At 51.4% G+C, this 15,030-nt stretch overlaps 1 protein-coding gene across 1 annotated transcript; it reads left to right on the top strand.

The window, feature by feature from the left end:
• Window positions 1-1,273: 1,273 nt before the first annotated feature.
• On the top strand, window positions 1,274-14,342 carry ESCO2 (establishment of sister chromatid cohesion N-acetyltransferase 2). Its single transcript, XM_069728450.1, has 10 exons — window positions 1,274-1,431; window positions 3,158-4,028; window positions 8,557-8,626; window positions 8,702-8,750; window positions 9,040-9,163; window positions 9,247-9,378; window positions 9,666-9,755; window positions 10,318-10,461; window positions 13,049-13,221; window positions 13,311-14,342. Exons 1-10 carry the CDS (start codon window positions 1,379-1,381, stop codon window positions 13,441-13,443), a joined length of 1,839 nt encoding a protein of 612 aa, XP_069584551.1. The 5' UTR covers window positions 1,274-1,378; the 3' UTR covers window positions 13,444-14,342.
• Window positions 14,343-15,030: the final 688 nt, after the last annotated feature.

Genomic DNA, 15,030 nt, shown 5'->3' with positions numbered 1-15,030 from the left:
CCCCACGTCGGGTTTTCATTCATTCATTCTCCCCTGTTCGCGCTGATCGCCGGCAGAGCAGGGGAGAATGGATGAAAGCAGCATTCAGCACCTGCTACCGGGGGTCAGCGCTTACAGTAGCGCTACTTCCCTGGCAGCCATCTGTGTAGTTCTGATGCGGCACACCGGTGGCACATGGTTGCTACACGTGTGCCGCACATAGTACACACACGGACACTGATATCTCCGGTACCGGAAATATCAGGACATGTGAAACCGGCCTTAGAGCAAGTTGTCCTCCTCCTTCTCCTCATCAGCTAGGCTGGACCTTCATGTAGTACCTGGTTGTGTCATCATCTCCACAATCGTCATCCATCACTACTGCTTGTCAAGCTCCTGCAGATCCTGTGTGTAATGACTCTATAGAAAATATGAGATTCACTTTTTGTATTGAGGAACTGAAATAAATTCACTTTTTGATGATATTCTAATTTTGTGAGAAGCATCTGTATGTATTTGTACATATATATATATATATATACTGTATATTTGATGTTTTGCATTATGGTAACATGAGAGACTCGGTATCTGGCAATTCTTCCATTAGATTCTGTTACATGTGAGATTTTCTGTCTCTGTTTCCCTTCGATGCAAACGATCCGATTTCCCTGTGATGTTTCTTCTTTCTCCAGACGAGATGGAAATATCTAAACCGACAAACGACAACAAAGCTTCATCCGACGGCCGCAGGACACAAGTACGTGACGGCTGCGGTTCAATATAAAGAAAAAAATGCAGCTCTTAGCAGAAAAAAAAAAATAATGACTCTGATAAAACGCCATATTAAAAAAAAATAACAATATTGGTAAGCAAAAAGGATAAACTTTCAGCCGACCCTGGCAGAAGGCATTTTTTTTTAATAATGTGCAATATGCTGTTTGGACACTAGATGGCGCAGCGTGTGATTTTTTAATTATCAGACCGGCAATGTGATTCCTTGTACACTAGATGGCGCTTTATTTCATTTAGATGACTTTTTTCTGCAATATGCTGCTTGTACAGCAGAGGGCGCTGCGGATGGTAATAATCATCACATTTGCGCGCCCTCTAGTGTTAAAATAGCAGAATGCAGTTCATTTAATCCATGTCTGCGAGCGCCCTCTGGTGAATGAAAAGCATCCTGCAGTTATAATAACTAATCCTGCGCCCTCTGGCGGTAGAAGCTCCGTACTGCACACTCTACTGTGCTCGTTCCCGGGAAAGATCGGGGTTGCGCTTTTTGCCCATCTGTCTCAGCGCGGTGCATGCTGGGATCGGACTGGAGTTTGAACAGTCTGGCGGTAAATTTTTCCCGTGCGATCGCTTCCTGCAAGTGCTGATCGCCCGCGAACACCCGACCATGGCCACCCGGACACCGAGGAAGAGAAAGCAGAGCTGGGGCGCTGCAGACGGGTGAGTGCGATCATATCCTGCCAGGGTCCTAATATCGGGGGGCGCGATCGGAGGCGAAATCTGCCCCGAACCCTTCCGGACACAAGGACTGAGCGCAGACTGCAGTAATAACAGCCTGCGGGGGGCGCTGTAGTGCTAATGACCACCGGGGGGCGCTCAGGAGGCCGCAGGTTATTGCACCGGCTAATGTTATATAATCGTCGCCTGTAATGACCGCAGCGGCCGCCGGGTGGCAGCAGAGAGCAGCGGCGCTCATTACCTGCAGCGAGATCAGGACCTGCTGGGAGTTGTAGTTCCGCAGCGGCCGCCGGGTGGCAGCAGAGAGCAGCGGCGCTCATTACCTGCAGCGAGATCAGGACCTGCTGGGAGTTGCAGTTCCGCAGCGACCGCCGGGTGGCAGCAGAGAGCAGCGGCGCTCATTACCTGCAGCGAGATCAGGACATGCTGGGAGTTGTAGTTCCGCAGCGGCCGCCGGGTGGCAGCAGAGAGCAGCGGCGCTCATTACCTGCAGCGAGATCAGGACATGCTGGGAGTTGTAGTTCCGCAGCGGCCGCCGGGTGGCAGCAGAGAGCAGCGGCGCTCATTACCTGCAGCGAGATCAGGACCTGCTGGGAGTTGTAGTTCCGCAGCGGCCGCCGGGTGGCAGCAGAGAGCAGCGGCGATCATTACCTGCAGCGAGATCAGGAGATGCTGGGAGTTGCAGTTCCGCAGCGGCCGCCGGGTGGCAGCAGAGAGCAGCGGCGATCATTACCTGCAGCGAGATCAGGACCTGCTGGGAGTTGTAGTTCCGCAGCGGCCGCCGGGTGGCAGCAGAGAGCAGCGGCGATCATTACCTGCAGCGAGATCAGGACCTGCTGGGAGTTGTAGTTCCGCAGCGGCCGCCGGGTGGCAGCAGAGAGCAGCGGCGCTCATTACCTGCAGCGAGATCAGGACATGCTGGGAGTTGTAGTTCCGCAGCGGCCGCCGGGTGGCAGCAGAGAGCAGCGGCGCTCATTACCTGCAGCGAGATCAGGACATGCTGGGAGTTGTAGTTCCGCAGCGGCCGCCGGGTGGCAGCAGAGAGCAGCGGCGCTCATTACCTGCAGCGAGATCAGGAGATGCTGGGAGTTGCAGTTCCGCAGCGGCCGCCGGGTGGCAGCAGAGAGCAGGACATGCTGGGAGATGTAGTTCCGGAGGCGGCGGGGCACTTAACGAGGCACAGTGCGGTACATAGAGGTAAATTCCTATGATCCGGCGTTTCATACTCCGGAATCTCCAGTTGGCCTGCACAGGTTTATTATCTGCTTCTGATAATCCGGCACCGATTATCCTTCCTATAATCCAGATTATTTTCTAATCCGGCACTGTCCTCGGTTATTTGACAGCTGCTGGATTACCAGATATTCTGAATTATCGGGCGGTCACTTCAGGGATGGAAGATCCGGAGACGACCTCTACCGCACTGCATGCTGGGTGCTGCTCCGTTACCGGAGGTCGGTGTCCATTCCTGTAATCCGGCATCCGGTGGTCTGGACGCTGCGGACCCCGCGCTGCTTTTGAGAATGATCGGTAACTGTGCGCAGACAATGGCGGTCACAGTCCTATAATCCGGCAGGAATCTGCTAATCCGGGAGGCTTCGGGGTCGGGCAGAGATTCGTCTCATCCATTCTTTGTGTGTAACAATAACGGGGGGTCCGAGGGTCCCGTGGTGTGTTGTCAGTAACGCTCGCCCTCTTCTCTCCGCAGCCGCTGCCCGTCCTCCGGCACGCCGGGGAAGAAGTTATTGGCGGACTGCAGCGTGGTGCTGACTCCGCTCCGATCCAGGAACCTGAACAGCGGCACGAAACGTTCACCAACGCCGCGCAGCGCGACCGCCGGGGACCCCCGGGAGAAGGAGAACTTGGCGGCCTCCCCGCAGAGGAGCAGCGTCGCCCGGAAGCTGATCGTGTCGCCCCAGGCGGCGGAGCGCGCCGACGCTTATGTCTTCTCCCCGGTGAAGTCGCCGGTGCCGGCCGTGTCCTTCTACAAGAAGCAGAGCGACTACGTGACGCCGATGGAGCGGAAACTGATCAGCGCCAGTAAGGGCCGCCGCGGCGGGGAGGACGTGACGCCACCGGCCGCAAAGGAGCCTCCGACGGTCACAAGGACGAGGAAACTGCCGAGCGCCAAGAAAAGGAGGTCAACCGGGAAAAAAAGCCCCCCAAAAACCAGAAGTCCGACCCTCCAGGAGCCCAGCAAGACGTCGCCCACACAAGAGCCGGTCACCCAGAAAACCGCCATCCTGGGGCTGAAGGTGAAGCCGCGGCCGAGGTTAACGGTGGGCGCTGCCTTCTTCGCCACCAGCAGGAAGCCTCATTCCGCGTCCCGGCGGCCCCCCGCCCACCTCAGATTCCCAGCGTCTTCTAAGCCGTCGTTGAGACCCGTAAAAGAGAGCACCGCGCCAACCGCGAAGTCTGAGGTCAGCGCCGCGGGCAGGAAGGAGGCGGCCGGCGGCAGCCAGGAGGGAGGCGAAGGTGGTGTGCCGTCTGTCAGGGGGAACGGCGAGAGCGAGGGGGCCGACGTCAACCAGAAGGGTCCGGAGGAGAAGAACGCCCACCCGGGACAAGAGCGCAGCGCGGTAAGGACGGCATCCGTGGTGGCGGGTGCCCGATGGGGGTTGTAGCCGAACAGAAATACGATCTCCGGTCACAGAGGGGGCAAGTGAAAGGGAAAAGGAATTAAAAAATGTATTTTGTGTCGCGGGGTCCGTAGAAAATAACGGAAAAAAAAAAAAACTGGACAGTGTTTTTTTTTTTTCTTTATCAGTTACCAAATTTTCCCCAAAAATTATAACAAAAAAGCGATGAGTGCAGATAAAATCCTCGGCTGTTCACGAAAAAAACGACAATAAAAAAAACACGTTGCAAAAGGACCGAGGGGTAATAAAAAATACTATATATATATATTAAAAACCATATATCTTTTGTGCTGATCCGCAGGATCGTGTCACCCGGTCGCTTTTTATGGCATAATGGGGGGGAGGGGGGGGGTAAAAATCTGCGTAATCGCCTTTTCTAATTTTTATTTTATTTTTCCTCACACTTTCACCGCACTTGGAATTTTGCTTCGGGGGGGGGAAAGAACGGTGACATTTATACCTACAACTCGCCCCGCAGAAAAAAATAAAAATCTGCAAGTCGTTATCGTATGGGGATGGAAAAGTAAAAAAAAAAAAAAAATTGTCCTGGTCATTAAGGGGTTAATGATAGGAATGGGTTGGGTTCAGCCTAACTTTAAAAAAAAAAAAAAATTGTTACATGGGGTCCTCCTTATTTTTACTAACTAGCTGAGGGAAAGCGGACTGCTAGGGGCTGTGTTATTATTCTGGGAAGGGGCCAATATCCATAAACGTTCCCAGCCTTTTACTATCGGCTCACAGCTGTCTGCAGAGCCCTTTACTGGTTATTAAAATGGGGTACCCACCCCCCAAAATATTAGGTCCCCGACTATATTCAGTAACCAGCTAAAGCTAAACAGACAGCTGCTTGTTGATATTAAAAGGCAGGGGCTTCTCCCAAAATTAGAATATCATCAAAAAGTGAATTTATTTCAGTTCTTCAATACAAAAAGTGAATCTCCTATATTCTATACAGAAATTACACACAGAGTGATCTATTTCACGTGTTTATTTCTGTTAATGTTGATGATTATGGCTTACAGCCAATGAAAACCCAAAAGTCATTATCTCGGTAAATTAAAATAATTAACAAAAAAGCACCTGTAAAGGCTCCTAAGTGTTTATAAAGGTCCCTTAGGGGCAGCACGGTGGCGCAGTGGTTAGCACAGCAGCCTTGCAGCGCTGGGGTCCTGGGTTCTAATCCCACCCTGGACAACCTTTGCAAAGAGTTTGTATGTCCTCTCTGTGTTTGCGTGGGTTTTCTCCGGGCACTCCGGTTTCCTCCCACATTCCAAAGACATACTGATAGGGATTCTAGAGTGTGAGCCCCATCGGGGACAGTGATGATAATGTGTGCAAAACTGTAAAGCGCTGCGGAATATGTTAGCGCTATATAAAAATAAAGATTATTATTATTTATTATTAGTCTGTTTCAGTAGCTCCACAATCATGGGGAAGACTGCTGACCTGACAGATGTCAACATTAACAGAAATAAACACGTGAAATAGATCCCTCTGTGTGTAATGACTCTATAGAATATATGCGTTTCACTTTTTTGTATTGAAGAACTGAAATAAATTCACTTTTTGATGATATTCTAATTTAGTGAGAAGCACCTGGATATTGGCCCCCTCCCAGCCGCCCCAGAAATGGCACATGGCTTCTCCCACTGCCCTGGTGTGTTGGCAAGTGGGATAATAGTTTTGGGTTGATGTCAGCTGTTTTATTTCCTCTGATACCAAGCCCAGGGGTTAGTAATGGAGAGGAGTCTTATCAGACACCCTCCATTACTAACCCCATAGTCAAATTTAAAGGGAACCTGCCGCCAGGTTTGGCCGATACAAGTTACGGCCATCACCTTTCAGGGCTTATATACAGTATTCTATGATGCTGTATATCTGCCCCTGATCCACCCCGAAAGAGAAGAACAATAACTTATTATACTCGCCTGCGGGGCGGTCCGGTCCGATGGGTGTCGCTGATCTTGGTGCGGCGCCTCCCATCTTCTTGCGATGCCACCATCCTGCTTGCTTTTTGCAGATGACACGTCCCTACGTCATCCACACAATCTCCCCGGCATCACGCTCCTTCTCTTACAGGTCGGGTCGGGGGCAGATATACAGTATTATAGATTGCGGTATTTAAGCCCTGAAAGGTGATGGCCTTACTTCATATTGGCCAAACCTGGTGACAGGTTCCCTTTTAATAAAGACACAGAAAAAAAGTCCTTTAATTGAACGGGACACTCCCCCCCTCTTTACCCATTAAAGTCAAAATAAAGAATACAAGTGATTCTCACGTTTCTGCTGATAATCCATAATTCTAATGTTCCACAACGATCTCCAGCTCTGCTACATCTGGTAGCATTGCTGTGCGGTGACAAACGTTATTGCGGAGCCCGACAACCAGCTCACACTGTATACGCCTTTTCTGGGCAGCTGCGGGCTGATATTTCCATGGACCCTTACCAGCCTGAGAATACCAGGCCCCAGCTGTGTGCTTTAGCTTGACTGGTTGTGAAAAACCATGCCCTTTTTTTTAAGTTATTTAAATAATGAAAATGGCGTGGTGACCCCTCTGTTTTTCATAACCAACTAAGCTAAAGCCGAGAGACACAGCTGTCAGCTTTACCCACGCTGGTTATCAAGAATAGGGGGCACCGCTCATCTTTATTTAAATGTATTTATTTTTTAACATGACTCGCTGGCCAATCACAGCCAATACTTGACATGGCCGTGATTGAGCCGGAAGTGCCCACACAGGAAAAGCTTTCAACAAGCTTAGTCCGGGTTATCGAACCCAAACATCAATAAGAAGTCCCGGGAGAAGACAGTGTTCAGGTGCGCCCATCTCTAGTTATGATTCTTGTGTATTATGGCAGAGGAAGTTACCGTAATTCTTACAATTTTTTTTTTTTTTGCTGTTGATTCCGTTACTGTCACCTCATCAGCTGTCACTTTTGTTGCTGTCGCGGTCTCCTCTGCTGCTGTTGTCTTTGCTACTGTCTCCTCCATTGTCATTGCCTTCCCTTGCTGTTGCCTTCGTTGATGGTGCCGTCGCCTTCCGTTGCCTTCGTTGATGGTGCTGTCGCCTTCCGTTGCCTTCGTTGATGGTGCTGTCGCCTTCCGTTGCCTTCGTTGATGGTGCTGTCGCCTTCCGTTGCCTTTGTTGACGTTGCTGTCGCCTTCCGTTGCCTTCGTTGATGGTGCTGTCACCTTCTGTTGCCGTCGCCTTCGTTGATGGTGCTGTCGCCTTCCGTTGCCTTCATTGATGGTTCTGTCGCCTTCCGTTGCCGTCGCCTTCGTTGATGGTGCTGTTGCCTTTGTTGATGGTGCTGTCGCCTTCCGTTGCTGTCGCCTTCGTTGATGGTGCTGTCGCCTTCCGTTGCCTTCGTTGATGGTGCCGTCGCCTTCCGTTGCCTTCGTTGATGGTGCTGTCGCCTTCCGTTGCCTTCGTTGATGGTGCTGTCGCCTTCCGTTGCCTTCGTTGATGGTGCTGTCGCCTTCCGTTGCCTTCGTTGATGGTGCTGTCGCCTTCCGTTGCCTTTGTTGACGTTGCTGTCGCCTTCCGTTGCCTTCGTTGATGGTGCTGTCACCTTCTGTTGCCTTCGCCTTCGTTGATGGTGCTGTCGCCTTCCGTTGCCTTCATTGATGGTGCTGTCGCCTTCCGTTGCCGTCGCCTTCGTTGATGGTGCTGTCGCCTTCCGTTGCTGTCGCCTTCGTTGATGGTGCTGTCGCCTTCCGTTGCCTTCGTTGATGGTGCTGTTGCCTTCCGTTGCCTTTGTTGACATTGCTGTCGCCTTCCGTTGCCTTTGTTGATGGTGCTGTTGCCTTGGTTGATGGTGCTGTCGCCTTCTGTTGCCGTCGCCTTCGTTGATGGTACTGTCGCCTTTGTTGATGGTACTGTCGCCTTCCGTTGCCGTTGTTGATGGTGCTTTCGCCTTCCGTCGCCTTTGTTGATGGTACTGTCGCCTTCCTTTGCTGTCGTTGATGGTGCTGTCACCTTCCGTCGCCTTTGTTTATGGTACTGTCGTGTTCCGTTGCCTTCGTTGATGGTGCTGTCACCTTCTGTTGCCTTCGTTGATGGTGCTGTCACCTTCCGTTGCCTTCGTTGATGGTGCTTTCGCCTTCCGTTACTGTCGTTGATGGTGCTGTTGCCTTCGTTGATGGTGCTGTCGCCTTCCGTTGCCTTCGTTGATGGTGCTGTCGCCTTCCGTTGCCTTCGTTGATGGTGCTGTCGCCTTCCGTTGCCTTCGTTGATGGTGCTGTCGCCTTCCGTTGCCTTCGTTGATGGTGCTGTCACCTTCCGTTGCCTTCGTTGATGGTGCTGTTGCCTTCCGTTGCCTTCGTTGATGGTGCTGTCGCCTTCTGTTGCCGTCTCCTTTGTTGATGTTGCTGTCGCCTTCCATCGCTGTGGCCTCCACTGCTGTCTCCCCCTCTGACGATGCCGTTGCCTCCCTTGCTGACTTCTGTTCTCCTTCCTGCGCAGGGAGCGGCCGATGGATCTCAGATGATATTTGACACTGACGACTCCATAGTGAAATCCTCGGAGAAGAGAGGTACGGGGCCGCGGCCGCTGAGAGCAACGCCACGAATAATGCAAGAATGAAAGTAACTCTTGTCTTCTGTTGCAGACCCCTCGGTGTACCCGATCTTCAGCACCGCGTCCGTGGCGAAGAAGCGGTCAGCGCAGCTTTTAGTTATTAGCTTTGTGGTGTTTCGCTCTCTGTTATCTGCCCTGAAGTCCCAGCGATCGGCACGTTGTCCCATTTCCTTGTGATTGTCGGGAATGTTTCTTTAATCCGTCCTGAGCTGTTATCTGCAGTCATCTGATAATCTGGAATATCTCAGCAGATGCCGGACTACCGGACTTCTCCATTCTTTTGTGTTTTGCACATTATTGTTTATCTTCTATGATCCGATTTCCATCGTTGTCGTTCTTCTTTCTCTCTTTTTTTTTTTTTTCCCTCAGACCCGTAGATTTTCGGGGGGATCTGACGTCCCCCGTTTGCTCCAGTACTCCGGCCGTGACTAAAGCCCCGAAGCTGAGCAAGAGGAAGGACGGCAAGAAAATGGCCGACGATCAGCTGATCATAGTGAGTCCAGCGCGGCACACGCTCTGCTGAAATCCTCTGTGCTGCGGCGGTCGGCAGTGACCCCCCTGTGTCTCCCTCTGCAGGACGCGGGGCAGAAGCACTTTGGTCCGGTGTCGTGCGGCTCCTGCGGGATGATCTTCTCGGCCTCCAGTGCGGAGGATGAGGCTCAGCATGCGCAGTATCACCAGAGGCTGCTGGAGCGGCTCCGCTACGTGGTGAGGACCCTCCTGTGGTGGGACGGCTGCGGCCATCATGCCGGACCTCTGCTGGCAGTCAGTGAATGGGCGTCAGTCTAGGGTAGAACTAAGCCGTCTCACAGCTGAAGGTTCGCTGCAGTGTATCACCGTCACCCTCGAGCTAAACATGGCCGCCCCTATTCACTGACCGCGAGCAGCGCTGGTACGACCGGCTCTGCGTTTATTTTTTTCCTACATTTTTGTGGATTTTTTTTATACATTTTTTAAAAAAAAAAAATTTTTTATTTAACCTTTTCGCTTCACAGGGCTGGAAAAAAGAGCGAATCGTTGCCGAATCCTTTGACTGGAAAATCCTGATGATCTGCCCCGACGACCCGAAATACGCCAGGAGGAAGGTGAGGGGTTAACGCTGCACGTCACCGACCAATGTTCAGCGCTGATTGTGGAAGGTTTCTCTTCTCCAGTCACCTCCAGAGCTGCACTCTGGCAATTCTCCTCTCATTGTTCATTGTTTTTTTCTCTTCTCCAGTCATCTCCCAGAGCAGCACTCTGTTAATTCTGCTCTGATTGCTGAGGTTTTCTGCTACGGTCACCTCCAGAGCTGCACTCTGTTAATTCTGCTCTGATTGCTGAGGTTTTCTGCTACGGTCACCTCCAGAGCTGCACTCTGTTAATTCTGCTCTGATTGTTCTTTTTTTTTTTTTTATCTCTTCTCCAGTCACCTGCAGAGCCTCGCTCTGTTAATTCTGCTCTGATTGCTGCACAGAACGCTCTCTAATACAATGCAAAAAAAAAAAAGTGTAGTTATCAGGCGGCAGAGGCTTGAATGCAGCTCCGGATAACGAATAGGGTGGAGCTAAATGGAGCTGATCCTGGACAGTAGAATGTTTGGCCGCAGCTTTGGATGTGACTGGAGGACGGGTTTTTCCTGTAGATTTTTGGTTTTGTCGCCTGCAGGCGGAGGAGGTGCGAGAGCTGGTGGACGCGGAGCTCGGCTTCCAGCAGACGAACCCGAATTCTCCCGCCAGGGCGTGCACCTATCTGTACGTGACCAGTGATAAGAAGATCGCCGGGTGCCTGATCGCCGAGCCCATCAGACAGGTACGTGGAGCCGCCCCCATTGTCGTCCTCCATCATCTGCGCCACCCTGCTATAACATGGGCTTCGGCAGAATGTACAGAGATCAGTGGTATCATTCCAGCAGTCCAGTAATCTGGAAGGTCGCAGTTGTCCGCTATAACATGTGACATCAGAGTGCCATGAGATGGGAATTCCAATAGTCCGGTATAATATGAGCTGATGCTCTAACGTAGACTTGAAGGCCGGACCTCGCCCGACAGGCAGGGTTTCGGTGGGATTACACCGCAGGCAGATCCTACATGCATGCTCTAACATAGGCTTGGAGGCGATGAATATCTGCGGGGATAAGGGTGCTAATGAAGGAATAACAGCAGTGCTGCATCGAGCGGTGGCACAATATGGGACTTACACTGTCGTAAACAGAGATTCATGCTCTAACATGGGCTAGTAAGATTGTAGATGTTTAAACATAAGCGTTGAGGTAATAAGTCGCTGCCAGTGGAAGTGAATACAATGGAAGAAATGGCAGAAAGTGACGGCAGATGTTATTGTGTATTGTACCACTCCTGACGAAGACACGGCGAAACGCGCGTCGGGGCGGCAGGTCGGGGTCTACACTCTTCTAATCATGTAGGTATTTGCCTTTACACTGCACAGCACTTTTCTCTCTGCGCAGCAGGCACTTTATAATTCCTTTATGTATATATACCCTCACTCTCCATCTCATTTGAGTATGCCACATGTGGCTATGGAGGTCTTGAATTGTTAAACATGCCCTCTTTTCATTGCACTGGCAGACTAGTGTCCTTCCTGCAGTTATTGCTTTGTACTTACACAAGCATTAACCCTTAGGTAACTTACCACACACTGTGTTAATAATATGTAGCACAGGTATTTATCATTATTCTATGTGCAATTATTTGGCATTTTCTCATGGCTATACCTTCATTTTATTGCACAACATTTTGTCCTGCATTTTTCGTAGTGCTGCTTTGTTCAAACAATTGTTAATTCTATTAATAAAATGTTTTATATGCTTTAATATACTCTTTTGTTGCTCTCATTAAAATTAATATATTGGGTTGGGGCCCGAGGTGTTGTGTATTGTACATGTCTGCTCTAACATAGGCTTGAACGATTGAAGACTGCAGCCTTGGAGGATTAGACATGCGCGCTCTGACGTAGCCTTGGAGGATTGGACATGCGCGCTCTGACGTAGCCTTGGAGGGTTAGACATGCGCGCTCTGACGTAGCCTTGGAGGATTAGACATGCGCGCTCTGACGGTGGCTTGGAGGATTAGACATGCGCGCTCTGACGTAGCCTTGGAGGATGAGACATGCGCGCTCTGACGTAGCCTTGGAGGATGAGACATGCACGCTCTGACGGACGTAGCCTTGGAGGATTAGACATGCGCGCTCTGACGTAGCCTTGGAGGATTAGACATGCGCGCTCTGACGTAGCCTTGGAGGATTAGACATGCGCGCTCTGACGTAGCCTTGGAGGATTAGACATGCGCGCTCTGACGTTGGCTTGGAGGATTAGACATGCGTGCTCTGACGTAGCCTTGGAGGATTAGACATGCGCGCTCTGACGTAGCCTTGGAGGATTAGACATGCGCGCTCTGACGTAGCCTTGGAGGATTAGACATGCGCGCTCTGACGGTGGCTTGGAGGATTAGACGTGCGCGCTCTGACGTAGCCTTGGAGGATTAGACGTGCGCGCTCTGACGTAGCCTTGGAGGATTAGACGTGCGCGCTCTGACTTAGCCTTGGAGGATTAGACGTGCGCGCTCAGACGTAGCCTTGGAGGATTAGACGTGCGCGCTCAGACGTAGCCTTGGAGGATTAGACGTGCGCGCTCTGACGTAGCCTTGGAGGATTAGACGTGCGCGCTCTGACGTAGCCTTGGAGGCTTAGACGTGCGCGCTCTGACATAGCCTTGGAGGATTAGACGTGCGCGCTCAGACGTAGGCTTTGAGGATTAGACGTGCGCGCTCAGACGTAGCCTTGGAGGATTAGACGTGCGCGCTCTGACGTAGCCTTGGAGGATTAGACGTGCGCGCTCTGACGTAGCCTTGGAGGATTAGACGTGCACGCTCTGACGTAGCCTTGGAGGATTAGACGTGCGCGCTCTGACGTAGCCTTGGAGGATTAGACGTGCGCGCTCTGACGTAGCCTTGGAGGATTAGACGTGCGCGCTCTGACATAGCCTTGGAGGATTAGACGTGCGCGCTCAGACGTAGGCTTTGAGGATTAGACATGCGCGCTCAGACGTAGGCTTTGAGGATTAGACATGCACTCTCCAACGTAGACTTTGAGGATCAGACGTGCACTCTCCGGTGTAGGCTTGGGGAATTAGATGTACACGATCTGACATAGGCCTGGAGGATCAGACGCGCGCTGTGACGTAGGCTCGGAGGTTCAGTTGATCGCGCTCCGGCGTAGGCTCAGACACGCGCTCTGTTGTAGGCTCGGAGGATCAGTTGAGCGCGCTTCGGCGTAGGCTCGGAGGATTTTCGATGTATACACTTGAGCAGTCCCGGAGACTTCTTGTTACCCTTCCTCCGGGCCTCCAGGTCTCATGTTCTTGCTTTGATCGCTTCTGCAGGCGTTCCGGGTTCTGGCCGAGCCGCCGTCTCCTGAGGACAAGTCGCTGGAGCGTCACCGAGCCTGGCGCTGCTCCTCTGACCCCCAGCCGGCCATCTGCGGCATCAGCAGGATCTGGGTGTTCTCCCCGATGCGCAGGAGGAACATCGCCAGCCGCCTGATGGACGCCGTGAGGTGAGGGCGCCGCTGATCTCCATCTTATAGGTTGTTGTCCTGTCGGCGCCCCCCTGTGGTGACACCCGGGATGTTCTCTTTTCTTACAGGAGCTCTTTCATTTACGGCTCGCACCTGAACACCGATGAGATCGCCTTCTCCGACCCCACGCCGGACGGGAAGCTTTTCGCCAGCACCTACTGCGCCGTCCCCGACTTCCTGGTGTACAACTTCCTCAGTTAGATGCTGATGAGAGCAGTAGTTTCTCCAGCCCCGCTGGGAGTTGTAGTTCTGCAGCCGTTGGAAGCTGCTTGTTTAGTTTGTTGCACTTTGTTTCGTTCGCTGCTAGAACAGATCGTCCTCGTTCCGCTGTTTTTTGGTCTCGCGACGAGGCGGTCAGAGCGTTCTTTAGTGCCCGGTGCCTCTAGCGGAGGGGACACTAAAGAACGCTCCACCTGTATTATAAATGAAGAGTTTTATTTCCTCCCCCGCTTCAGTCCTTACTGGCAATGTCGTCCTGGTTACGGCGGAGTCCCTGCGCTTTTAGCTTTGGGACTGGTTATAGGTTACTACTAACGCCGATAACTTCAGTAATTGCCATTTAAGCAATTCCCCAATTTGTTTGTTTTCTGCTTTTCTGGATTTTTGTGCAAAAAAAAAGTTTCTGGATGATGAAAAGTTGAAACTTTTCCAACTTTTGTTCCATTTCTCCAGTATCTCTTCCTGCTGTCTGTGAATGGGAACATTGATTATTTGCGCCGGTGCTCAGGGGTCCGGGCCTGCAATTCTTGGGGGTCCGGATCCCGCAGCCGTGAGACTGATTTGTCGTCTTTTTGATGTAAATAATAAGTTTTCATTCCCTGCCGGCAGCAGAGATCTTGGAGATGGTCTATTAGGCAATAGTATAAGTGGTGACGGAGTAGACGACTCCTCGCCGCTCCTTGTTCTCTGCCCCTGTCTTGTTTTCTGTCCTGTAAATATTTCCTTGTGTGATGCTGGTACTTGTTGTTCACCAGTTGCGTTCTCATTGCTGGTTGTACATTATAGATAAGATTGGCCAATCGTAGCCCCCAGGGACTGGTCACATGACAATATTTTATCTTAAAGTTGCTGTTTAAAAAAAATAAAACTTTTATTTCTCACTTTTTTATTTATTTTTTAATCTAAAGTGACGCTTCAGCACAAACTTAGCATTCCGCACAGACCACCCAACCAATCACACGAATGGGAGGTATGACATGCTGTAGAAGACCCCACTCGGCATTCGTACACCCGTCCTATGGATGTAGCAGCATTACTCTCTTACTCCTGGAAATCTTTGCTCTGACCCGGGTCTGTCCTGTGTATTGATACTGCCGTCATGGATTGGATGATGGGGTCTTTATAGTTGAACCGGTGGTCCATTTATTCCTGCATTTCCAGGAGGGGTTATAGAGGGTCGGCACACGGGGATCTTGTAGGGGAACATGATCCAGAAGTGTGATTTCATTATAGCAGAGCTCCGGCGTTCCACAGCTGCCAACCAGCTTCTCCTGATAGTTTGGTCTCACCCTATCGACATGTGTGGGAGAGAAACCTGTCAATCACCTGGACTGGGGAAGTGTCAGACTAGTCCCGGGCCGGCTCTGCACACAACAGGCTGCAATCGTACAAGCCCGACTCTAGTCCATGCTGCCTGTGGTTTGGGCAGCATGGATAGAGTGACAGGTAGTGATGAGCGCGCGTCGGGGTGCTCGGCTACACAGAGTATCTCAGTTGATTAGCTTCCCGCCCTACAAGTTTCGTAGCCATTGTATTGTCATGATTGCCCATGTATCTGTGTGGGTTTTT

This window comes from Ranitomeya imitator, chromosome 5, assembly GCF_032444005.1.
Source record: "Ranitomeya imitator isolate aRanImi1 chromosome 5, aRanImi1.pri, whole genome shotgun sequence".
NCBI lineage: Eukaryota > Metazoa > Chordata > Amphibia > Anura > Dendrobatidae > Ranitomeya > Ranitomeya imitator.
This window is presented reverse-complemented; position numbering and strand designations above follow the sequence as displayed.